The 26,558-nt window shown below is 42.9% G+C and overlaps 1 protein-coding gene across 2 annotated transcripts in view; it reads right to left on the minus strand.

The window, feature by feature from the left end:
• The window catches only part of VIPR1 (vasoactive intestinal peptide receptor 1), a 498,950-nt gene that overhangs the window by 114,869 nt on the left and 357,523 nt on the right, over positions 1-26,558 (minus strand). For both annotated transcript variants that reach the window (XM_082258025.1, XM_082258024.1), the window contains exon 6: positions 23,224-23,356. In XM_082258025.1, the coding sequence (XP_082114151.1) occupies positions 23,224-23,356 (133 nt within the window). The remainder of the gene's footprint in view (positions 1-23,223; positions 23,357-26,558) is intronic.

The raw sequence follows: 26,558 nt of genomic DNA on the forward strand, positions 1-26,558 counted from the left end.
GATCTCACAGGAACACTGGAGAAGAAAAGCTGCCAAAAAAAGTATTTCTAAAAAATCTTGCCAGGACCAAAAGATCCTAGCAGGGAACTTAGGTCCTTACTCCTAACTAGACAGAAAAAAACTGACTGCTGTAGCAGAGAGAGAGAGGATATACCCTCTGGGACTGCCCCTAAGGTGTGGCCAGAGCGTTTTCTTTCCCGTCTAGTCCTACTCCTGTAGAGGGCAGTATAACCCGAGTTGATATTAATCAAGGAGGACTACGTCTGTCAATGAGCGACAGAGAAACTAGTGTTGCTAATAGTGACTTTTCTCAGGGATAGAAGGAAAAGGGGAATCAAGATATTAGCATAAAGCTCAACCGTCCCTCTTGTTTAGCCAATGTCCCTTGTCCATCCTGTCCCTCTTTGAGCTCTAGTGAAAAACTCTTAGCTGCTATAATTTTTTGTAGAACAACAGATTTTTACTAATTCTAAGGAAACAAAGTGTTGGAAAAAAAAAAAAAAACCTGATTTATCATGTCTGGAATGAGGGCTAATCTCTTTATATTCCAGAAAATTTCAGTCAACACCCTCAATTTTTAATTGCCGCCATGAAGTCATTAATTTCCAAATGCTAGTTGGGCTTAATTGGCTTTTTCTGTGGAGTAACTTTTGCCATGAAAACATTAGCGCAGCTACTGGTGACATTTCTCAGTGATGGGAGGATGAGATGAATCAATATCATCGATAATCAATAACCATCCCTCTTGTCTAGCCAATATCCCCTGTCCATCTCCCTATCCGTCCCTCTTGGAGGACTAGTGAAAAAAATCATTAGCTACTAAATATGTTTGTTGTACATTTCCCCCCTGACTACTAAATGACTAAACTGGTCACTTCAATTGCTGATTTAAAGAAAACAAAGCGATAAAAGAAAAGTTATTCAGAAAATAATCTGATCACTTTTTAGGGTAAATTCTTTTGTGTTCCAGGAAACTCCACGCCTCTATTTTTATTGCTGCCATAAAGTCATCCATTTTTAAATACAGTTGGGTTTAATTAGCTTTTTCTGAACAGTAAAATTTGCCCTGAAAATATTAGTGTGGCCAATATTGACTTTTCTCAGCAAAAGAAGGATAAGGGGAATTAAGATTTTAGTATATCTCTCAACTGTCCCTCTTATTTAGCCAATGTCCCCTGTCCATCCTGTCCCCAACTATCCCTCTTTGAGGTCTAGTGAAAAACTTTTCAGCTAATACAAATATTTATATAGGAACACATTCTTCGCCTGGCCTTTCAATGATTGAACCTATATTTTAAATGCCAATTCTAAAGAAAACAAAGTGATGAAAAAATATGTTTGAAAAATAGTCTGATTTATCACCATTTGGATGAGGGTTATTCTTCCTAATATTCCAGACAATTCCACTCAACATCTTTCTTTTTTTACTGCGTCCATAGAGCCATTTATTTCCAAATACCAGGTGGGTTTCATATCTGTGGAATAACTTTTGCTGTAAAAATATTAGTGTAGCTGCTGGTAATTCTTCTCTTGGGGAAGACAAGAAGAATTAAGCTTTTAGCATAACTCCCAACCATCCCTTTTGTCTAGTCACCTTGTCCATCTTTCCTCCCCAACCATCCCTCTTGGTGGTTTACTGAAAAGTCTTTCTAGCTACAAGACAAGAGGAGTCATGATTTTGGCATAACTCCCAGTCGTCACTCTTGTCTGGCCAATGTCTCCTGTCCATCTTTTCTCCCCAACCATCCATCTTGGAGATCTAGAGAAAAATCTTTCTAGCTACGAAACAAGAGGAGTCAAGATTTTGGCATAACTCCCAATCATCCCTCTTGTCTAGTCACCTTGTCCATTTTTCCTCCCCCACCATCCCTCTTGGTGGTTTACTGAAAAGTCTTTCTAGCTACAAAACAAGAGGAGTCAAGATTTTGGCATAACTCCCAATAATCCCTCTTGTCTAGCCAATATCTCCTGTTCATCCATCCTCTCCAACAGATCCTATTCTGTAACCAATGTCCATCCTAAATCCTAGTACATACTATCCATTTTTTCAGTCAACCCAGAGGGCTAAACGAAAAAAAAAAAGAGCTCAGGAGGGGATCCTGTATTAATAATCTGATGTTAGTACAGCAATCTCCCCACTAAGCTGTTGTGTTCTGACAGAGGAATGCCCCCCACCAGAATACACCAGCTAATCTTTTTGGTAATGTCCTTTTGACAGAAGCTGGACATTCGGCCAGCTTCTGTCGGACCGGCTGGCGTACACACAGGCTGAATGTTGGCCGGTTTTTATTTAACTGGACTATACTGCACCCTATTCGGCCTGCCTGTACGGGGCTTTACTCACCAATCATTCCTCTTTGAGGTCTAGTTAAAAAATGTTTAAGCTACTGTAGCACTACCCTCACAGGAGCAGCTAGATTTAGTTGTTTTTTTCCCCTGAAAAGTGCAGAGGCAGCAGGGCACAAAGTAGCAATTCAATTACTCAGGCAGAAAAGAACAGTCTAGGGGTTTGTCTCTTTGTAATCTTTTGCTGAAAAATTTGAAATAGGGGAGGGAAAAAGAGGTGTGGAATACCCCTTATATTATACTCAGTAACTGTGGCAAAAATGAAGGTAAATTGTACCAGCCTTTAGGTTCACAGCTGAGGACCATGAACTATCTTTAGCACAAGTAGACATAGACTGAAACAGTTCATAGTTAAAACAGCTGGGGACCACAAAGCAGCTTTGGCACAAATAGAGATACAATTCACAGATTCACAGATCCTGGGGCAGAGTGAGTCCATAGGATCAGTCCCTTGTAATCCAGTATCCAGTTCAGAAGGGGCTCCAGGGGGGAGCAGGCCCGTGAAGCACACAGATCCATTACCCTACAGGGCAGAAGACTATTACTCTAGGGCTCCAGACTATTTACCAGCAGCCCAGACACCATCTGGGCACACCTCCCCAAGGATTGGCTGGGCACTGTTTAATATTCAGACTGGACATGTGAAATCGCCTTAGACATTTCTTCTAGAGGCAGGCGGTAGTATTAAACTCTCAGCCTATAAAGCCCTGAACAGATCAAAGCAAATAATCACTGATCCCCCGATTATAGAAGGAGTCAAAAAATTAATTTACCCAGTGGCCTAACTAGGAGGATTCTGCACTACTATAAATATTTGCATAGAAACCGATCTTTCCCCTCTAATTGAATAATTGGTACTTTGAGATGCTAACTCAAAGGAAAAATAGCAAAAGTAGGTTTAGGTTTATATAAGATCAAAATTTTTTTTTGAGGTTTTAGATGGAGTAAGGAGGAATTAGAATGTGTCACATTTGTATTACTCTCTGTGTCCCCCACTCTGGAGATTTGCAGTGGCCTGGGTCTCCAGTACTCCAACACTCCCCTCCACCACTGCTCCACTCAACAGTATTCAAGCTCCTTGATTGGAGTAGTGTGCAGCAGGAGTTTTGAACCACCGGAGACCTAGGCTGGCTGTGAATCCCCCCAGTGGGAACACAGATACGTTCTTATTTTCCGCTACTCCATGAGCAGCGATGTTGATTACAGTAGTGTGCAGTGGAAGTGTCGGGCTATTGGAGACCTGGGCTCTTGCATTGTCTGGTACAGCAGCGGTCCAACTCTCCAACGTGAGCACACAATACTTTTACCCTTACTGAAAGCTCTTAGCAAAACCTAAAAAAGAAGCATATTTATAACTGTATTTGTAGCCTGACTGAATTACAGTAATACATTGAGAAGGTTCAATTGGGTTTTAAAGTGGTTGTAAACCTTTACATATACCCAGAGACGTAACTGGCCTCAGATAATACACAGAGAAGAAACACATACTTCTACATACGTTGTACCATGTGTATCCCTCTCTCCTCCATGTGTTCAAAGTCCAGAAATTACACAGCATTTCTTGGCTCCAGAAGGCAGGGATCTGATGTTACACACTGCACAACATACAGCTGAGTGTAATCTGAGACCTGAGTGTAGGGAATTGGCATACCCCACCCTCTACACAGTCTTCTAGGTAAACATGCACAACTGAGGCTGTCAATCACCTGTGGGCTAGAGGGGGGCGGGTCTGTTCCCCCCCAGGATTCTGTGGTGTCAGCATAACCCATCACAAGGTAGCAAAGAGATAAAAAAGAGAGAGCGGATAGAACCACACAAGGTGCTTTGGATTGAGGCAAGTACACACTATAGAAGGATAAACTTTCTTCATTTTTCATATCGGAGGTTTACAACCACTTTAAGGCAATGCTCACAGCTGCTGTGGAGATATCAGAGAGGATTCTGTCTTGCTGATATAATCCTAATTGTTTCCATTCAACCCAGTCTGCTGACACTGCCAGAGCAATCTCAATCACAGACACTTGTCAATGCCAGCACAAATACCAGACATTCCTCTAATATTCCCGCTTTCATCAATCATCCCAACGTCAGCACTTGTTTATAGGGAATCCTTCATCTTCCTAATGTGCTTTAGATAAACATGCAAATCTAATAAGCTTAATATAAATAGCCATCAATGGTATGTTAATGTATTAAACCCCATTTCTATGTATAGTTTGTAATTACATAGAGATATCCATAATTGCCCAGTGATATGTGCTGTGTTTTCTGCTCTGTAGTGCTGCATTAATGCTCCTTCCACTCCATGCAAGTCCACTATTCAGGCCTAACTGACCATAATCAAGGCATTATCTACGTGTCTGAGACTTTGGAGTTGATTTACTAAAACTGGAGAATGCACAATCTGGTGCAGCTCTTCCCAGAAACCAATCAGCTTCAGTTTTAGTAAATCAAGCCCTATATCTCAGCAGCTTTTAATTAGGAAGGCTGGGCAACTGTTATGATCTGTTATGTGGAATAAAATAATGGAAATATGGAAAAGCAAGCATGTAAAATGTGAAAATCACATCATACTTTTCAGTAAGTTTACGACTCAAAATATGTTCTGTCACGGACCTCATGTCAACCTTCAGAAAGATTGTGTTCATTTTCATGTGTGTGCGCATAAACGTGCTCATTTTCAGGCATGGGCATGGAGTGTGTCCACCACAGAAACTGGCGCCTAGAGGACTATTTAAACCTGCATGGGATGATTGCTGGATGGTCTTTCAGCTTGTATCTCTGTTATCCCTGATCCTGAATCTGCTCGACTCGTTCTTGGCTTAGCTTTTGTCTAACCTGCCTCTAACCTACCTCTGGATCCCCCCTTTCTGTTTATGTCTGCTGCCTACCTGTGTCACCAACTTCGGCCTGGCCTCTTGACCAAGATTTTGCCAATTGGTTCGGTACCTTTTTGAAATCGCACGTTTCAAACATCTGCTCGTCTCTGACCTTGAACCTGATCATGATTTGGGGCCTTCCTGTATGGCTGTTACCAAACTCTGCTTGTGCCCTGGCTTTGCGCTCTACTGGTCTGGGTGAAGTAGGGGTTCTCTCATCGCTGACACCAGAGCTTTCGAGCTCAAGTCTGCAGTTCTAGCTTCCTAGCACCTGCGCCTTTTCATTGCCCTAGCAGTCCTTGTCTGAACATCCAGGGGTGCTTCTAAGGGAATTGTGCTATAGGCCACCCTCAACTTGATTGCCTCATGCAAATACACGACAACTACCTGTCATGTCCCTCTGAAGTTTTTCTCTCTAATTTTTCTACCTTTTAAGTATATCTCTAGCTAAATTTGTCCACCTAAATGGAGTTCCTAAGTCTGATTTTAATGTCCGGTTTATAGCTTATGCATTATAAAGACCAGAATGGACATTGGGCTTGAGTTGATGACATCAGTTGGAAACTCTTCTGAGATCATTCAGAATTCATTGACAAGTACCCTGCACTTGCAGTTGAGCAGCTTCTGACCAGCATTTGACCACTTTAAGTGGTTAGAGTTAGAGTGGTTAGGACTTCAACTTTAATAAGCTGCGGAGGCCTCAGCCATCACTGGCTGTATATGGAGAAGGTAAAAAGGCCAAGTGTAAGGCGAGAACCTTATCCATGTGGAGTTCACACAAGGACTTCCTGAACCGGCTCAATATTCTAGGGTAATGAAGTTTGTCTCTCTTATTTGCAGCTTTCTCGGTGGCTATCACAGTGGAAGTAAATCATTTAGAAATAAACTGTAAAAGACGAAATTATGTTGAATTTTCAGCGAGGCTTCACAAGACCTTACTGAAAAATTTGGTAAACTATTGAACCTTAAAATCACAAACCTAGCAAACATTTTGAGAGGTCTAAAATAAAGGTCTCTTCCAGCTAATGTAAATCCAATCTATAAAATTCAGCGGAGTGATGATAGGATATTCAGCAATTTTATTCAGAAAAGCAACTGCTAAAATAAGAAAAAAAATGTTTTAAGCATACTGGCCAGGGGTCAGGCTTGGAGACAAGTAGCTATAGCAGTAGAGAGCCCCCACCGACCAGCAGAATAGGTATACAAGCAGGTTAGCCTGGCGGATGATGTGGGCTCATCTGAGGGGTCTAAGCACTAATTGGTATTCACCAAACCTTCTAATGGTGGGGGTGGGTTTTGCTGCATATTAGTGCCTGGTTGCAGCCCTCAAGATCGCCCCACCAGTTGATGAGCAATCTGGGGTCCAGTAGCAGATATAGCAAGTAGGGGTCAAGCAGAAGCGTAAGCAGTAAAACAAGCCAAAGGTCAGTAACAAGTGGTTGCAGGTTGGGGTCAAGTGGAAGCGTAGTCGAGGAACAAGCCAAAGGTCAGTACTAAGTGGTAGTGAAGATAAGGACAACTGCAAGTACACAAAGTAGCAAAATATTGGCTGGAGAAAGCACAAAATCTGGCAAACAGGAAGTGCAAAGGCATGGCTTAAATAGGAAGTTCACGGGAGAAGCAAGAAGTTCAAGGTTCACAGGAAACAAGAGACAAGGCAAGCTTGTCCTCAAAGATCAGACAGGGAAATGTCTATCATCTCAGGTGGCTCAGCTAGAAGAGACACAGCCAGACACTACAGAGGTCGCAGTTCAGATCCAGACTCTAGCAACTGATCAGACGACGGCTATCTTCATCTCTCCATTGATGCGAGCAAAGGCCTGGGGTGGATTGTGGCAGGGAAGTCATCAGGGGGCCCTGACTGGTGGAGATGTAGACTGTCAGTGCTGCCTTCTCCCAGAGGTGCTGATAGTTAAGCAGAGAGCATGTATTGACTGGGCAGGATTACAGGACGTACTGACACACAGTATTGCCATGTTAGCCGCTAGTCGTGAAACAAGTGCACTGCTGCAAAGGTGACAACAATCTGGGGCAGTGAGTGTTGTCTCTCTCATAAAGGAAGTGCCACTGGCACAAAAATGTGGTGGAATGGCATCTGTCCCTTATGGTTTGTTAATTTTTCGGCTTAATCATTTTTCGGCGGGTGATTGAGTGGTGGTGAGGAGGCGATATGTTTCCTCCTCACTCTCTGTTTTAACCCACAAAATGCCAGCCCAGTTGGGTTGATGGTGGAGTGGGCCTATACACTTGAATGGGTTACATTCAGCGTTTAACTTTGCAGCTCAAGCAAATATAAGGTTATTATCATTGATTATCTTATTACAATGGCATCTGAAAGTAGATGGGATATATTAGGCACCAAGTAAACATGTTGTCCCTGGAGTTGATGTGTTGAAAGCAGAAAAAATTAGCAAGTGTAAGGATTTGAGGGACTTTGACAGGGGCCAAAAAGTAATGGCTAGACTTTAAAATTGCAGCTCTTGCGGGTTGTTCCCGGTCTGCAGTGGCCACAAAGGACTAAAAGTGGAAGCAAGGAAGGAAAACCGACCATGGGTGGTCAAAGCTCATTGATGGAGGTAGGAAGCAAAGGCTGGCCTGTGTAGTCCGATCAAATAGAAGAGCTACTGGAGCGCAAATTGCTAAAAGGGTTCATGCTGGATCTAATAGAAACATGTCAGAACACACAGAGCATCACAGTTTGTTGTGTATCGGGTGTGTAGCCGCAGACTAGTCAGGGTGCCCATGCTGACCCGTATCCACAGCCAAAGGTGCCTTCAAGACCTCTGATAGTCTGATGAGACCAAGATAAAACTATTTGGTTCAGATGGTATCAAGAGTGTGTGGCGGCACCTAGGTGAGGAGTACAAAGACAAGTGTGTCTTGCCTACAGTCAACCATGGTGGTGGGAGTGTCATGGTCTGGGGTTGCATGAGTACTGCCAGCACTGGGGAGCTACAGTTCATTGAGGAACCATGAATGTCAACATATACTGTGACATACTGAAGCAGAGCATGATCCCCTCACTTAAGAGACTGGGCTGCAGGGCAGTATTCCAACATAATAACGACCCCAAAAACACCTCCAAGACGACCACTGCCTTGCTAAAGAATCTGAGGGTAAAGGCGAAGGACTGGCCAAGCATGTCTCCAGACCTAAACCGTATTGAGCATCTATAGGGCATCCTCAAATGGAAGGCGAAGGGGCGCAAGGTCAATAACATCCACCAGCTCCGTGATGTTGTCATGGAGGGGTGGAAGAGGAGGACTCCAGAGGCAACCTGTGAAGCTCTGGTGACCTCCATGCCCAAGAGGGTTAAGGCAGTGCTGGAAAATAATGGTGGCCACACAAAAGTTTGACACTTTGGGCCCAATTTGGACATTTTAACTTAGAAGTGTACTCACTTTTATTGCCAGCGGTTTAGACATTAATGGCTGTGTGTTGAGTTGTTTTGAGGGGACAGCAAATTTACACTGATTTCAGTAATTCAATTCAAAAACTGAAGCTCATATATTTTATATAGATGTGTTACACACAGAGTGATATATTTCTTTCTTTTCATTTTGATGATTATGGCTTACAGCTAGTGAAAACCCAAAATTCAGTAGCTCAGAAAATTAGAATATTACAGAAGGCCAATAAAAAAAAAAAAAAAGTTTTTAATACAGAAATGTTGGCTTACTGAAAAGTATGTCCATGTACAGTATAGTATGCACTCAATACTTTGTTGCATGAATTACTGCATCAATGCGGCGTGGCATGGATGCGATCAGCCTGTGGCACTGCTGAGGTGTTATGGAAGCCCAGGTTGCTTTGATAGCGGCCTTCAGCTCATCTGCATTGTTGGGTCTGGTGTCTCTCATCTTCCTCTTGACAATACCCCACAGATTCTCTATGGGGTTTAGGTCGGGCGAGTTTGCTGGCCAATCAAGCACAGTGATACCACGATCATGTGACCAGGTATTGGTAGTTTTGGCAGTGTGGGCGGTGTCAAGTCCTCCTGAAAAATGAAATCAGCATCTCCATAAAGCTGGTCAGCAGAGGGAAGCATGAAGCGCTCTAGAATTCCCTGCTAGAGGGCTGTGCTGATGTTGGAATTACACAGTGGACCAACACCAGCAGATGGCATGGCTCCCCAAAACATCACAGACTGTGGAAAATGTTGCATTTCATTTGGAAATGAAGGTCCCAGAGTCTGGAGGAGGAGTGGAGAGGCACAGAATTCACATTGCATGAAGTCCAATGAGAAGTTTTCACAGTCAGTGAAGGCCCTCTGCAGAGTAATAGGCACTTGCAGAATATTTGTGAGAACATGTGTAGAATATCCTGTCAAGATACAGTCATATCCCCTCAGTTCACACTTAAACCCCCCCCCCCCCCACACACACCCTGCCCATCCCCCACCTTAGAAATTACTTGCCACCAATTCTTATCTCCCATGTCAGCTTCTATCTATACAGCTCCAGAGCATCATGAGGGCCCTTTCGTGTAGCACTCAATTACACCCCCATCAGCCCCAATGTATATGTGGAATGTTCAATCCACACCCTTCGCAGAGACATATGCAGGGAGAACGGCGATAGTCAAAGAGAAACAACTTTTCAAAGATGTCAGAAGTAAAAGCGTTTGTTCTTTTTCTATCTGCATACTTCAACAGAAAGAAAAAAGGATTTTAAAGATTCCCTTTATCTTCCTAAAACTTCTCTTTAGTTTTAAATAAAATAGGGAAAGTTTAATTACTTCAGCGCTCATACCTGTACACCCCTTATTTACCCGGGGCAATTCTTAAATTTCCACTATGGGCCTGTTTATTTGGTATTTGATGATACAATGACAATACTTAAGATAACAAAGAAATACATACATATATATATATATATTTTTTTTTTTTTTTATTTATTTATTTATTTTTTTTGGGGGGGTGTTGAAACAACTTTTTATTAACATTACATTGCAAAAGTAGTTTTTAATTTCAACTGTGTAATTTATGGATAGAAAGACATTACTTTTTTTTTTTACATCAGTTTTAGTTTAAAAAAAAAAAAGAAATCGTTTCACTGTAAATAAAAAGTATACATTTTATTCTATAATTTCCATATTTCCATATTTAAAATGATGTTGGTGTTGAAACAACTTTTTGTCAACTTTACATTGCACAAATAGTTTTTAATTTCAACTGTGTCATTTATGGACGGAAATACATTACTTTATTTATTTTTACATCAGTTTTAGTTTAAAAAAATAAATAGTTTTACTGTAAATAAAAAGTATACATTTTATTCTATAATTTCCATATTTAAATTGATGCTACAATGATGTTTCTCTTACAATGCATTGGGTTTCTTTTGGCAATATTATCTTGCAAAAAATGTTTTATTTCTTACTTTATATAATTTATAGACAAAAAGAAATTAAACAAATTATTAATAAATAAATAATTTATAAATGATTCGTTTTATATTATAAAATAAAGTAAGGGAAGCAGCTTTTGTTTTCCAAAACTTTTTTTTTTTCTATAAAAACTTTTTTATAAAAACTTTTTTTTATAAACACCACCAAAAGCAAGCTGTATCCATCTTTAAAAACTGTAAGAAATTAAGTAGGGTACATGGCCAATTAATTGTCAAACGATCATATCACTATAAACTGAAAAAAATAATGTCCAGGACAGGAAGGGGTAAAAGAGGCTGGACAATAAAACAAAACGGTTACAGCGCAAGCCTGTAAACTCCAGAGTGGTGAAGTCCAAGCTGAAAAATTCATACTGACCACATAGGCCAGGGCTTGACAAATTTTCTTTGAATCTAGGAGCCTACTAAAAAAGTTAGGAGCCAGTTTTTTTTTTTTTTTTCTAAACTAACAAATCTTAGGGGTGGAATATGTAACATGTTCCCGAAGGTGAACTTATCCTTTAACCCTTTCACAGCCAAAGCTGTTTTTGCATTTTTTTTTTGCACACGTTTAACCAATTAACCACTTAAGCCCCGGAAGATTTTACCCCCTTCCTGACCAGGGGGTATTTTGCGATTCGGCACTGCGTGACTTTAACGGACAATTGCGCGGTCGTGCGACGCTGTACCTAAAGGAATTTGACGTCCTTTTTTCCCCACAAACAGAGCTTTCTTTTGGTGGTATTTGATCACCTGTGCGATTTTTTGATCATGCGCTATAAACAAAAAAAGAGCGTCAATTTTGCAAAAATAACAATATTTTTCACATTTTTTTATATGAAATTCCCCCCAAAAAAATTTAAAAATCAAAATTTTTTAACATTTTTGGCCAATTTGTTTTATGCTACATATGTTTGGTAAAAAAAAAAAAAATCACAAAAAGCGTATTTTGATTGGTTTGCGCAAAAGTTATTGCGTTTACTAACAAAGGGAAAGATTTTTGTCATTTTTGTTGTTTTTTTTTAACGCGTAATGGCGGCGATCTGCGATTTTTTTTGCGGTACTGCGACATTGCGGTGGACAGATCGGACCCTTGACTGACATGTTTGACACTTTTGGGGTTACCAGTGACATTTCTACAGTAATCAGTGCTATAAATATGCACTGTTACTGTAAAATTACACTGGCAGTGAAGGGGTTAACTTTATTTGAGAGGGAGGGGTGGTGTGTGTCCCTAGGGGCGTGTTTCTAACTGTGATTGGCTGTGGCTTGAGCTGTAGGAACAATGATCAACGGTCCTACATAGTAGAACCGTATTGATCACTGTTTCTACACAGGGGAGAATGACAGCGGCTTTGTTTACATTAGCCGCCTGCCTTTCTCCCTCTCCCCCGACGATTGCAGAGTGACCGGCGGACATCGGGTCCGCTGGTCATACGCGCGGGGGGGTCCGTGACCGCGCAGGAGCGCGCCTCCGGCGGCGCGCGCTCGCTCCCCAGAGCCTCACAGGCTAGTGACGTTTATATACGTCACTTTGCCTGTGAGGTGCTGACCGCCGCAGTATATCTACTTGCGGCGGTCGGCAAGTGGTTAAGAACCAGGCCTTTTTCTGACACTGTGACAGACACAATGTTGTTTACAAGTTAAAATTTGCTAGAAAATTACTTAGAACCCCCAAACATTATATATATATATATATATATATATATATATATATATATATATATATATATATATATATATATACACAGTATCTCACAAAAGTGAGTACACCCCTCTCATTTTTGTAATTATTTTATTATACCTTTTCATGTGACAACACTGAAGAAATTACACTTTGCTACAATGTAAAGTAGTGAGTGTACAGCTTGTATAACAGTGTAAATTTGCTGTCCCCTCAAAATAACTCAACACACAGCCATTAATGTCTAAACCACTGGCAACAAAAGGGAGTACACCTCTAAGTGAAAATGTCCAAATTGGGACCAATTAGCCATTTTGCCTCCCCGGGGTGGTGTGACTGGTTAGTGTTACAAGGTTCTTAGGTGTGAATGGGGAGAAGGTGTGTTAAATTTAGCGTGATCGCTCTCACTCTCTCATACTTGTCCCCAGGAGTTCAACATGGCACCTCATGGCAAAGATCTCTCGGAGGATCTGAAAAAATTAATTGTTGCTCTACATAAAGATGGCCTAGTCTATAAGAGGCTTGCCAAGACCCTGAAACTGAGCTGCAGCACGGTGGCCAAGACCATACAACGATTTAACAGGACAGGTTCCACTCAGAACAGGCCTCGCCACGGTCGACCAAAGTAGTTGAGTGCACGTGCTCAGCGTCATATCCAGAGGTTGTCTTTGGGAAATAGATGTATGAGTGCTGCCAGCATTGCTGCAGAGGCTGAAGGAGTGGGGGGTCAGCCTGTCAGTGCTCAGACCATACGCTGCACACTGCATCAAATTGGTCTGTATGGCTGTCGTCCCAGAAGGAAGCCTCTTCTGAAGATGATGCACAAGAAAGCCCACAAACAGTTTGCTGATGAGACCAAGATAAATGTATTTTGTTCAGATGGTGTCAGGTGTGTGTGGTGGCAACCAGGTGAGGAGTACAAAGACAAGTGTGTCTTGCCTACAGTCAAGCATGGTGGTGGGAGTGTCATGGTCTGGGGCTGCATGAGTGGTGCCCGCACTGGGGAGATACAGTTCATTGAGGGAACCATGAATGCCAACATGTACTGTGACATACTGAAGCAGAGAAAGATCCCTTCTCTTCGGAGACTGGGCCGCAGGGCAGTATTCCAACATGATAACTACCCCAAACACACCTCCATGACGACCACTGCCTTGCTAAAGAAGCTGAGGGTAAAGGTGATGACCTGACCAAGCATGTCTCCAGATGTAAACCCTATTGAGTATCTGTGGGGCATCCTCAAACAGAAGGTGGAGGAGTGCAAGGTCTCTAACATCTACCAGCTCAGTGATGTCGTCATGGAGGAGTGGAAGAGGACTCCAGTGGCAACCTGTGAAGCTCTGGTGAACTCCATGCCCAAAAAGGTTAAGGCAGTGCTGGAAAAAAATGGTGGCCGCACAAAATATTGACACCTTGGGCCCAATTTGGACATTTTAACTTAGGGGTGTACTCACTTTTTTTGCAAGCAGTTTAGACATTAATGGCTGTGTGTTGAGTTATTTTGAGGGGACAGTAAATTTACACTGTTATACAAGCTGTACACTCACTACTTTACATTGTAGCAAAGTGTCATTTCTTCAGTGTTGTCACATGAAAGGATTTAATAAAATATTTACAAAAACGTGAGGGGTGTACTCACTTTTGAGAAATACAGATGATGTTGCACGCCAGGAAGCATAAAGGGGGCGTCGCTACGCGTTTCAAGGCAGTAACTCCTCTTTCTCAAACCCAAGTTCCCATGCTGTCAGTTTGGCTCCAGGGCTTGTATATCTTTTCCTTTTGGAGGTTTCTGCTCCTTATCTTTGCACTGCCTGGGTTTCTGGATGACGGCAACAAAGCTCTTGACCTGAGCTTTTTATTCTACTATATGTGTGTGGTTTATTTGCTTTTTTATTAACAAATTGATCTTACAGACTACACTTAGAATGGCCCTCTTGTGTTTCTTTGTATAACAGGCAGGAACCCAAAAGGTTAAAAGTTGATCCAAAACTTTTTTTAGTTCTAAATAGAGTAACATAGGCAAGGTTACGTAAGTAGGTGCTACAGGCGCTAAACCAATGTATGGCACAATAAAGCACATATTTTTGCCCAAATGACTAACCAAATACCTAGATGGAAACGTAATTATCAGAAAAAATTATAATAGAGATCCGGGCAAATAATAATGCACCAATATACAGTAATAGAACAGTTTCTGCTTTATGATGTCATTAGTAATTGTGCATATGAAAAAGAGTTACTAAAAAACTAAAATCCAACATATATTGGCTCTCACCCGCTGTTTTTTCCTTCAATTGCATACAATGGGGATTGTATTTGATTTGGCCATATATGATTATTGCAGGCTCTCTTTCTTCTTTTGTATTATTATATGGCATATGGGGTAGGCTTTTATTGGAAGGTGTTGGGTGCTGCTCTCTATGCTGCTTTACAATACGCCACTTTTGCAGACGGCTCATGATCCATTATTAGGAGTACTCAGGAGGACCTTTTGTATGCAGGAGCAGGACTACACTAGAAAATATTGATTGTAAGTGCAGATGTTGATGTTGAACATTCATTGATACGAACATGGAACATTCAAGTGCCATACTCATCCTGCGCAGACACGGATACAGACATTCTTGGGTTCAATGCTTTATAGAAAACTCAAGCAGCACAGTCATCCTCTAAAGACACGGCCAGAAAAATATCCTATTTTTTAACTATTTAGGAAAATCCTCTAATTTTAATCGTATTTCAGCCAGTATAGTGATGATGTATACATTGAAAGTCAATTTCTATACATATGAAGATCTAACTGAGACATACAATTAAAGAAGTGTGGGGAATCTAAAAAAAACTCACCTATATGGCTGCAGCATCAGCCATAACAAGACCACCCACCTAATATTGAGTAGGTTGCCCTTTGATTGCCAACATAGCCCTGACCCGTCCAGGTTTCGACTTCATTAGACCTCTGAAGACAGAGGTATAGCTTGAAGCTTGTGAGCACTGATGCAAAGGTTGACCTGCACCCCCCCCCCCACATGACCACCTGCGGCTTCCATCGCATGGCAAGATACTCCCACTGAGCGCGAAGATACTCCCAAGCGCCAAAATACTCCCACCGAACGCGAAGATACTCCCACCAAATGCCAAAATACTCCCACCAAACGCTAATATACTCCCATGCCCCAAGTGGCTAAAGCCAGGGAAGGCAACCTTTCAGAAGTGAAGACCTTCATGAACAACGTGAGAGAGATCAAAGATCACTGGGGTTCCGCGCCTTTTTTTTTTAAGAATATAACTAGCAAGGCTAGCTAAATAATAGGAAAATGTTAATAAAACAAATGTCACTGTAAACTGTAAAAATATAAACCTACCTTAAAAGTAGACATTGTCAATCAGTAGGGCAGTGGATGGTGTGTCAGTAGGGCAGAGGTTGGTGTCATTAGGACAGACGTTGGTGTCATTATGGAAGTGAATGTGTCAGTAGGGCAGGGGACAGTGTCAGTAGGGCAAAGGATGGTGTTAGCAGGGTGGAGGTTGGTGTCAGAAGGGCAGAGGATGTGTCAGTAGGGGAGTGGATGTGTCAGTAAAGGAGAGGTTGGTGTCAGTCAGGCAGTGGACGGTGTCAGTCAGGCAGTGGATGGTGTCAGTCAGGCAGTGGATGGCGGTGTCAGTCAGGCAGTGGATGGCGGTGTCAGTCAGGCAGTGGATGGCGGTGTCAGTCAGGCAGTGGATGGCGGTGTCAGTCAGGCAGTGGACGGCGGTGTCAGTCAGGCAGTGGACGGTGGTGTCAGTCAGGCAGTGGACGGTGGTGTCAGTCAGGCAGTGGACGGTGGTGTCAGTCAGGCAGTGGACGGTGGTGTCAGTCAGTGGACAGTGTCAGTAAGGCAGAGGATGGTGTTGATAGGGGGGAGGTTGGTGTCAGAAAGGCAGAGGTTGGTGTCAGAAAGGCAGAGGTTGGTGTCAGAAAGGCAGAGGTTGGTGTCAGAAAGGCAGAGGTTGGTGTCAGAAAGGCAGAGGTTGGTGTCAGTAGGGGAGAGGTTGGTGTCACTAGGGGAGAGGTTGGTGTCATTAGGGCAGTGTACGGTGTCAGTAGGGCAACATATGTGTTAGTAGGTGTCTGGCAGCATGGCACTAGCATGGACACCCAGGACAATTACCTTGCATCTCTAGTGGGGATCCCCAGCAGCAGGCATGTCTCTGATTTGGGGGTGGGGGCTGTAGAGGACATGCTAGGGGGTAATTTGGAAGGGGAGAGGACTTGTGTTAGGAGGGGGGGTTTGGGGAGTCAGACTTCAAATCCACCAACTCCCCCCCCCTCCCCTCCTTCTAGCACAAGTCCTTTCCCTCCCAAAGCACCCCCTAGCACATGCCATCCCAACCCTCCCCCCTTCCTTCCCTAAAATCACTCCTGGCAGCATGAAACAGTTACCTGCCCATGCCCCCCTCCCCCACCTTCCCGATCACTGTGTCCCCCTCCTCTACAAAGCTGCATTTAACCTCTTACAGACCTCTGCAGGAGACAAATACAGGTAATCGGCCCTAGTATATGATTCCTCCAGTGTGACTGGGAGGCTGCATGGGCAAGCCCGAGGCCTCACACCCTCCATCTTAGTGAGAAGAAAACACACACATAAGTGAAAGTGACAAAATGTGGGAGAAAATAAATTACCACAAATAGGTGGCCTTGCATGTCGGTGCACTGGCTGGGCCCTGAGGACTGGTAACAAAAATGGCCCCGAACTTTAGCCAAAAGGCCCAGCCCTAAAAGGAGCAGTGCAGAAAAAGCGTTTGGAGCTGTGACCATGTGCCGGTTCACTCTGTGGGGTCCCACACCCAAGTACAACTAAGAGCACCTCTGGGCCGACCACTCCCAGAGGGCACAGACAACGTCGACTCTCTGTCTTCCCAGCCCATGGCCAGACAAGGTAGAACATTGAAACCAGGAGGTAATGGGCTCTTAAAGCTTTCCCGGGGGAATTACTCCTGTGCCTCAGCTGCCTGTGGGTGCCCCGGTTTCTGTTGTAGTCAGTACTAACCTTCCAAGCCCCCATCAGTCCAGCAGGTTTGCATAGCCACCACCCAACCTTAGTCAGGTCAGGATGATAGCGCAGCGCCCCCACTGGATCACTGATAAGAACAGATACTACACTTAATCTTAGCCAAAAGGCCGAGATAGGAAAGATCTAGATCAGTGATGGCAAACCTTGGCACCCCAGATGTTTTGGAACTACATTTCCCATGATAGTCATGCACTCTGCAGTGTAGTTGAGCATCATGGGAAATGTAGTTCTAAAACATCTGGGGTGCCAAGGTTCGCCATCACTGATCTAGATGATGCTAGATGTCCTCCAGCTAGGAAATGAGGCAGGGCTCTGTCTGACTTGGTGCAGCTTCTAATGCACATTGTGAGAAGCTCATAGTGTGCAGTGACATCAGAGTAATCACTTTTAGTACGGGAGAGGAGCGTTTATCACGGTTCTAAATTGAAGGGAGGGTTTAATAGACGCTTTAATATAAGTTCGGCGCTGTGATGGAATATAAGTTAAGACGCTGTGATGGAATTCGTCACTCTCTTTTGCCATTTTTATTTTGATTTACAGCTTCTGATTCAAAAAAAAAAATAAGGCTTGCGTGGGAGAGAAAAATATAATGTATCAAAAATGTGCAACATCAAATATAGATCATACGCCTCCAGCTGCTCTTTCCAGTTCCACAATGAATTCGTTCATTTGTAAAACTCATCATTGCAGACTCCCTCCCGGTGGAGGTGAGAGAAAAAGAAAGAAAAATAAAGGAGCACACGAAATAAAGTGAGAAATGCTGGACAGGTTTTAAAAAGGCGATTCATTTATCTGGAGAAATGTGTTCCATTACTGGTCGGATCAGATAATTTCAATATCCCGCTCTTCAAATCAACGAAAACAATTCTTCCAGGGAAAATGCCATCTGCCGTGTAGACGAAATGGCAGCTGCCATGCCAACACATTACTCATGGTACACTGTAAAGTGAGAACGAAAAGATCGGTATAGATGAAAAAAAAGCCAAAGGTTTCTATTGTAGCAAAAGCTACATTGGTGGGCATCTATACTAGAGTGGAAACCTTTTGGCTTTTTTAGGCTTACTGTTCTCCTCTGACCATGCTGGTATTTCCTAGGATTGGGCTACCCTGAGTGCGACCATTCCAGCAACTGCATGGAGATATATTTGTTGAGGAAACTCAATAAAGGTTGGGTACACTATTTCTTTTATGGTCATTCCCAATCTTGCCAGATGTAACTTATACAACCATATATGGCTTCATTCAGATGGGCGTTGACCATTTTTCTGCATGCAGGCATGGGCATCCGCAGAACTTTTTTCGGGGGGGGCATCATTTTAAGGTCACCCATGCTCCGCCCCCTTTTTGCCCCCATAGATCCCCCTTTAGAGCACGCCAGGCCAGGGTCCCCATAGACCCCCTTTAGAGCAGATTCCCCACTGATCCCCCTTTAGAGTAGGCCAGGGTCCCTATAGATTCCTATTTAGTCTTACTTTTTCACCTATATTCCCCGTGCTACCAGGTTTTCCTGTACCACCAGGTACTCAAGGCTCTCCCTGAATATATATATATTTAGCCAATATGACCCCCATTAGAGCAGGCCAAGATCCCCTGTAGAGCAGGACAAATCCCCATAGATCCTCCTAGAGCATACCAGGCCAGGATCCCCCATAGATCCCCTTTAGAGCAGGGTCCCCATAGATCCCCCTTTAGAGCAGACCATGCCAGGGTCCCCCATAGATCCCCTTTAGGGCAGGGTCCCCATAGATCCCCTTTAGAGCAGGCCAGGGTCCCCCATAGATCCCCCTTTAGAGCAGGGTCCCCATAGTTTCCCCTCTTAGAGCAGGTCAGGATATTTCCAGGGGGGGGGCACTTGCCTCCCCTTGCCCCCCCCTTGTGGATGCCCATGCATGCAGGTCGCACACTTGGATCCGTGTACCCAATCTTGCAGATGCAGGCACAATAACATATGTGGCCTGCACATAGAACTAGTGTCAACACCTGTCCACAAAGTCTTACTCTTCTAGATCTTTTTTTTTTATTAGTTAGGTTTACTGCACCATAAGGGCTCTCTTGCCTTCCCTCTTTTACCTTTTTTTTATTTGAAAGTTCATGAGTTTCTATGTTCCCTCTCTCTGAGAATTACAAAAAAAATATATAGAATAGAAAGATTGCTGTGGTACTCTCAGTAGCCCTGCCAAGACTTCTAATGGTACTTGTAAAATTCCTGCCAGGACTTCCAATGGTACTCCCAGAATTTCTGCCAGGACTTCCAGAGGTATTTTACTAAAAAATAATATAGTGCTTCTTGACACTAAAATTAATGTTAGTGTATTCTTTCCTGAAAAGATGAGTTTGATAAACAATCGCAAATATCATGCGACTGTCAGGAATCGGCACCAGGGATGGCCAGATCTGCTCGGCTACACTGCGTATGCTCTAAATGAGATCTTTTTATGCTGAAACAAAATCCATCCAAACACAAGCAAAACCACAGGTGTGCATGCGTGGCGGTGTGAACATGCGCAAACAGATGTACGGGAGCACGAGCGTTCACCAACACCAAGCAGGCTATTTAAACTGCACTAGGGCCTGGTGTCAGTGCTGTTTGGTCTATTGCATTCCTGAAATATCTGAGTAGCTCTTCCTGTATTGCTTATCTGTTGCCGCCCTGATCCTGCGCCTGACTCAGCTTGAACTCTACTTACACTGACCCCTGGCTTGTCTCTGGACTTTGCTTCTGTCTCATCCCTCTGCTCATTTGCCTTAACATTTCCGATCTTGGCCTGATCCCTGACTACTCTCCTGCCTGTCGCCTGAACCTGATCAGCTCGCTTGTTCCTGACCCGGACTACCTGACCCTGCCCTGTGTCTGATCCATACAGCGCCTGCTGTCCCTGCTCTTCCCTGGCTCTAGCTTTGCTCCCAGCGTGTCCATGGTCCTGTGTTCCAGTTGCACACCAGCACCAGCCAGCAAGAGACATACCAGGCACTAGTTCCACCTTGTGCTCTAGCGTTCCCTGTTACCTTACCAGGGACTCCATAACCAGAGCTGTAAGAGAGGCCTGCCTCAATGCTTCAGGCTCCACCACCAGGTATGTTACACAAGAACACAGAAAACATAGCATATAAGTGAACCAAAAATCCAGTGACAGAATACCTAACTTATCAACCTAACAAACAGAAAGTCTAACAACTAACTATATTCAATATATACAAAATGGGGAGCACAGACAAGCAGGGGAAAACTGGAACCGGAAGGAGCAGATGGGAAGAAGGGAGCCAAAACTCGGGTCATCAACAAGGGAAACCACATACAAAGCAACAGGGTACAGGGCAGGAGCAAGATCAGGATCAATGGCAAATAGAATCTGGCAGCAGCAAAACACTAGAGCCAGAGGTACTAGTAGGGGAGGATCTAAATAACTTACCAGCAGCCAGCATCATGTGATAACTGGAGGTGGAAGGAGCAGAGGGGAAGGGGGAACCAAAACTGGGGCCATCAACAAGGGAAAGCATGTAGAAAGCAACAGGGTACTGGGCAGGAGCAAGATCAGGATCAATGGCAAATATCATATGGGAAATTTTAGGAATACCACACAACCAACCTCCCAATTGGTCAATGGGGGGGAAAAAGGGAGGGGGGGGAAAGGGAAAGAAGATGGAAGGGGAATGTGTCTAGGACTTTCAAGGTACCTTATTCAATAATAAACAATAATAAAATCTATAATTTTTATTGTGAAAAAACAGGATAATAAAATCACATGACAAAAAATATGGATACAATCCGTGTTACCATATACTCCAAATAATGTATTACATGTACAGTATAAGTTTTGCAATCCTGGAGTGGATTTTCAAACTTCAAACAATGCGCAACCTCGACATGTTTCGTGGTATACCCACTTCTTCAGGAGGATGTTACGCACATTAATACTTGCATCTAGTAATGACAATAGGATGATTAATAATGACATTTAACAATAAACAGTATAGCATAGATCATACAGCTCAAAATAATAGTGTGGTGCCATTATATGACCACATAACCGAGATGTATAGGGCTAGTCCATGCTCATACAGTTTATATATTTTGCAGGTTGGCTATTCCCTGTGTCTTTCCTGGCCCAGGGAAACGGGTCTGGATACAAGTAAATTGTCTTTTGAATTTCCATCATCAAGTGGGATATAACAGCTATCAGCACTATACCATCTATATAGTGCCTATACATTATCCTCCTCTCTCGGGCCCCTGTCCAGGTTGGAAATCGGTTGGGATTGATTTGATTTTATATACCTACCTCATCAGTGGGTGGCTCCGTATGATTTGTTCTGGGGTATGTTTCTTTGTCTGGTTATAGACATATATAAGCATGACCTCCAAAACACCAGGGTGCTTTCTCGCTGGGTGATTGGTGATTTCCCTTTCCTTATTTTCATTTATGGTTTTATCCATCCAAGCCACCACCATATCCTTCCATCTTTCTTTTGTCTTTCTTTTATTATATCCTACATTTAGTTTTTGTTTGTGTTTTTTTCCCTCTGCCTTGTGTTTTTCTCCCCACTTTTACCTGTTTTCTTTTCTCTCCCCTCCCTCTTCCTTCTTTCTGGCCCCTTTCCCCCCCCCCTTTTCCCACTCCCCTTTTTTCCCCTTTCCCTTCTCTATCTCTCCCCATCCCTTATATATCTTTCTTGTCTTCTCTTTGACTTTTTTGGTGACGGTGGTGATTAATTTTCTAAATTATATTAGCCGATAAAATACGTATACTTTTTATAACCAATCTATATATAGTGTCCCCCATGTCCGCCGGTGAGAGGCACATGATGGCTGGGTCCTATAATCTGTGATCTACCCACGCTCCCAATTTTGGGTAAGATGGCTCCTCCCCTATTTTGAGCTGTATGATCTATGCTATACTGTTTATTGTTAAATGTCATTATTAATCATCCTATTGTCATTACTAGATGCAAGTATTAATGTGCGTAACATCCTCCTGAAGAAGTGGGTATACCACGAAACATGTCGAGGTTGCGCATTGTTTGAAGTTTGAAAATCCACTCCAGGATTGCAAAACTTATACTGTACATGTAATACATTATTTGGAGTATATGGTAACACGGATTGTATCCATATTTTTTGTCATGTGATTTTATTATCCTGTTTTTTCACAATAAAAATTATAGATTTTATTATTGTTTATTATTGAATAAGGTACCTTGAAAGTCCTAGACACATTCCCCTTCCATCTTCTTTCCCTTTCCCCCCCCTCCCTTTTTCCCCCCCCATTGACCAATTGGGAGGTTGGTTGTGTGGTATTCCTAAAATTTCCCATATGATATATCTTTTTGGGATGCTGGTACAATTGCTATCTTAAGATATATTCAGGCATCCATATTTATCAATGGCAAATAGAATCTGGCACAAGCAAAACACTAGAGCCAGAGGCACTAGTAGGGGAGGATCTAAGTACCTTACCAGCAGCCAGCATCAGGTGAAAACTGATTACTGGGATCTGTTGGCTACTGGAAGACACCCGCTGGTGGACACCGAATCTGCAATCCTCCACGGTAGGAAGCATAGTGCCACCAGCAGGTGATCTTGGTCCTGACAGTGACATAAAAAATATGCAACTGCCACCGCTTTATTCGCCAACTGCCACCGCTTTATTCACCAGGGCCCCTGCTTTCAGAAAATGTATAATAGTTTGGGCGTTCCAAATAATTTTTAGAAATTAAAAATTAAAGTGGTTATTTCAACATTTAAAAAAAAAAAAAATTGTACATTAATAAGTTTTGCAAAAATACAAAATAAGACAATATCCATTTTTTTTTTAAATTTTTCTTGGGAGAACAATGGGAACAGATGATGATCTTGGAAACAAACTGGAACTCACCGATCCTACGTGGCAGTGGTCTGATTCTCCGCTTTCAAAAAGGACGATGTCCTTGATGAACACAGCGATGGCTCTCATGATGAAAGACATGAACAAGTGCATGTGGATGTAATTCCTGGTACAATGCAGCTTCCTGTGTAAGAAGGAGAAACAGCACAATGTTACCAATTAAAGATTTAGTTTTTTGTGCATATGGGATGTGCATGTAAATGCTATCTGTATATATTAGTAATGTGTAATCTCATAAATTGTCAGGGTTTAAAGTATAACATCTCATAATCATTAGCATGATCATAGAATTTTAAAGGCCATTTTAAATCTGCACCTTTTAGAAACTAATCCCTGATGATCCTGCCATAGAGGTGCTTATTCAGTCACTTCCTGTTTTCGGGTGGCAAGTGGTTAGCACTTCCATCTAGCAGCACTGGGGTCATCATTTTAAATCCCAACCACAACACTACCTGCCTGGAGTTGGCATGTTCTCCCTGTGCTTGTGTGGTTTTCCTCCGGATCGTTTGGTTTCCTCCTACTCTCCAAAGATGTGTTGGTAGGTTAATTGGCTCCTGTGTAAATTGGCCCTAGTATGTGTATGTATAATTGTGAGTTAGGGACCTTAGATTGTAAGCTCATTGAGGGCAGGGAATGATGTGAATGTACAATATATAAGCGCTGTGTAAATTGATAGCGCTATATAAGTACCTGTAATAAATAAATTCACACTTGCTCTTATCTCTGAAGGAGCAATCCATGTTGGGATTGCTCTTCAGAGGGCATCTGACAGGCGGTGAGGAGGCGTTGTACCTTGCTCCTGGAAAGTATTGACAGCGCTTCACTTTTTCCACATTTTGTTAGGTGTCAGCCTTATTTCAAAATTGAATAAATTCATTATTTTCTTCACAATTCTACAAACAATACCTCAAAAGGGAATAAATTCATTATTTTCCTCAAAATTCTACAAACAATAACTCATAATGACAACCTGAAAGAAGTTTGTTTGAAATCTTTGCAAATTTATTAAAAATAATACGTGGAAAAAAATCACATGTACATAAGTATTCACAGCCTTTGCTTTGTCACTCAAATTTGAGCTCAGGTGCATCCTGTTTCCACTAACCATCCTCTGCTTGGAGTCCACCTGTGCTAAATTCAGTTGATTGGACATGATATGGAAAGGCACACACCTGTCTATATAAGGTCCCACAGTGAACAGTGCATGTCAAAGCAGAAACAAAGCCATGAAGTCTAATGCCTCGTACACACGCATCGATTATTGGCCGGGAATTTTCGGCCAACGTCCGATCGGCCGATTTTCGGCTTGTTAGTATGATGCTTTCGACAACCAACTCCGACTTTTCGGCCGAATAAAATCTGGTGTGCAGGCTATAAAATTTTTGTTGGCCGAGAAAATTCGTGTGCAGTCTAGGCACATTCCAACCAACAAAATACAACTCTGGACAAAAGTCGGACGATCGGTCGGCCGATAATCGTTGCGTGTGTACGGGGCTTTAGGAATTGTCTGTGGACCTCCGAGACAGAAATGTATCGAGGCACAGATCTGGGGAAGAGTACAGAAAAAGTTCTGCAGCTTTGAAGGTCCCAATGAGCACAGTGGCCTCCATCATCTGTAAATGGAAGAAGTTTGGAACCACCAGGAAACTACCTAAGTACTGAGCAATCAGGGGAGAAAAGCCTTAGTCAGGGAGGGGACCAAGAACACAATGGCCACTCTGACAGAGCTCCAGCATTTCTCTGTGGAGAGAGGAGAACCTTCCAGCAGAACAACCATCTCTGCAGCACTCCACCGATCAGGCCTGTATAGTAGAGTGGCCAGACGGAAACCGCTCATCAGTAAAAGTCACATGGCGGCTCCCCTGGAGTTTGACAAAAGGCACCTGAAGGACTCTCAGACCATGAGAAACAAAATGATTTGGTTTGATGAAACAAAGCTTGAACTCAACTCTTTGGCCTGAATGGCAAGCGTCATGTCTGCACAAAAACCAGGCACTGCTCATCACCTGGCCAATACCATCCCTACAGTGAAACATGGTGGTGGCAGCAGAAAACCTGCTTCAGAGTGCTCTGGACCTCAGACTGGGGTGAAGGTTCAGCCTCCAGCAGAACAATAACCATAGGCACACAGCTAGAATAACAAAGGAGTGGCTAAAGGACAGCTCTGTGAATGTTCTTAAGTGGCCAAGCCAGAGTCCAGGCTTGAACCAGATTGAACATCCATGGAGAGATCTGAAAATGGCTGTGCACCAACACTCCCCCATTCAACCTGATGGAGCTTGAGAGGTCCTGCAAAGAAGAATGGGAAAAACTGCCCAAAAATAGGTGTGCCATGCTTGTAGCATCATACTCAAAAAGACTTTTGGTGCCAAAGGTGCTTCAACAAAGTATTGAGCAAAGGCTGTGAATTCTTATATACGTGGTTTTCTTTTCTCTTTTTATTTTAAAAAAATTTGCAAAGATTTTAAACAAACTTCTTTCACGTTGTCATTATGGGGGATTGTTTGTAGAATTTTGAGAAAAATAATGAATTTAATCCATTTTGGAACAAGGCTGTAACATAGCGAAATGTAGAGAAAAAGTGAAGCCCTGTGAATTTTTTCCGTATCCACTGTATCTCTTTTTGTCTCTGTCTCCGAATCCAAAAACAATTTCACTGGGCTTGTTCTTATTTTCCTACATTCTCCTGCATGTCAAACTGAGCTCAATTGCAATGCTGTTGATCTAACCTGTTGTAGGCACTGGGAGCTGGGGGGGGGGGGGGCAACGACTTTAGAAGATGACAAGAGAACGGGAGCACATGGAGGACCTTAGCAGCATAATGATGCTTCATTATAGACAGCCAAACATGCTGCCTGTGTTTAGTGTAATCCAACCCCCCCCCCCCCCCCCAATCTCTTCTATGGGTGTCAAGGGGACGGCCAGTGAGAGACAATCATCTTAACAGGGTGACAAACAGTAAAAATCTGGCAGTATTTTAAAGGTAAATCTAGCACCAACTGCATGGTAAAAAAAAAAATCTCATTTAATATGTAGGCTACTGTCCATCAAGTGTTGGCGGTGGGGGTTCAGTGCCTTGTATTTTTACAACACAAGTTACGGTTCACCTTTTTTTTTCTTTATTAAAATATCAAAATTAGATTTTATAACCCCCTGTCTGCAGTAACTGGAGGTGACACCAGGTGAGCTCCGGTGCTTTGTGGAAAATTGCACTATGTCTGCATTTTTCCACAATGCATTGCAACCCATTTGAAGGCTGCATTGCAGTGTGAACGGGCCACATAGACAACAATTGTTTTCTATGTTCCCTTACAGTAACTTGCATC

Source organism: Pelophylax lessonae, assembly GCF_965119305.1.
Source record: "Pelophylax lessonae genome assembly, chromosome: 5".
Lineage (NCBI taxonomy): Eukaryota > Metazoa > Chordata > Amphibia > Anura > Ranidae > Pelophylax > Pelophylax lessonae.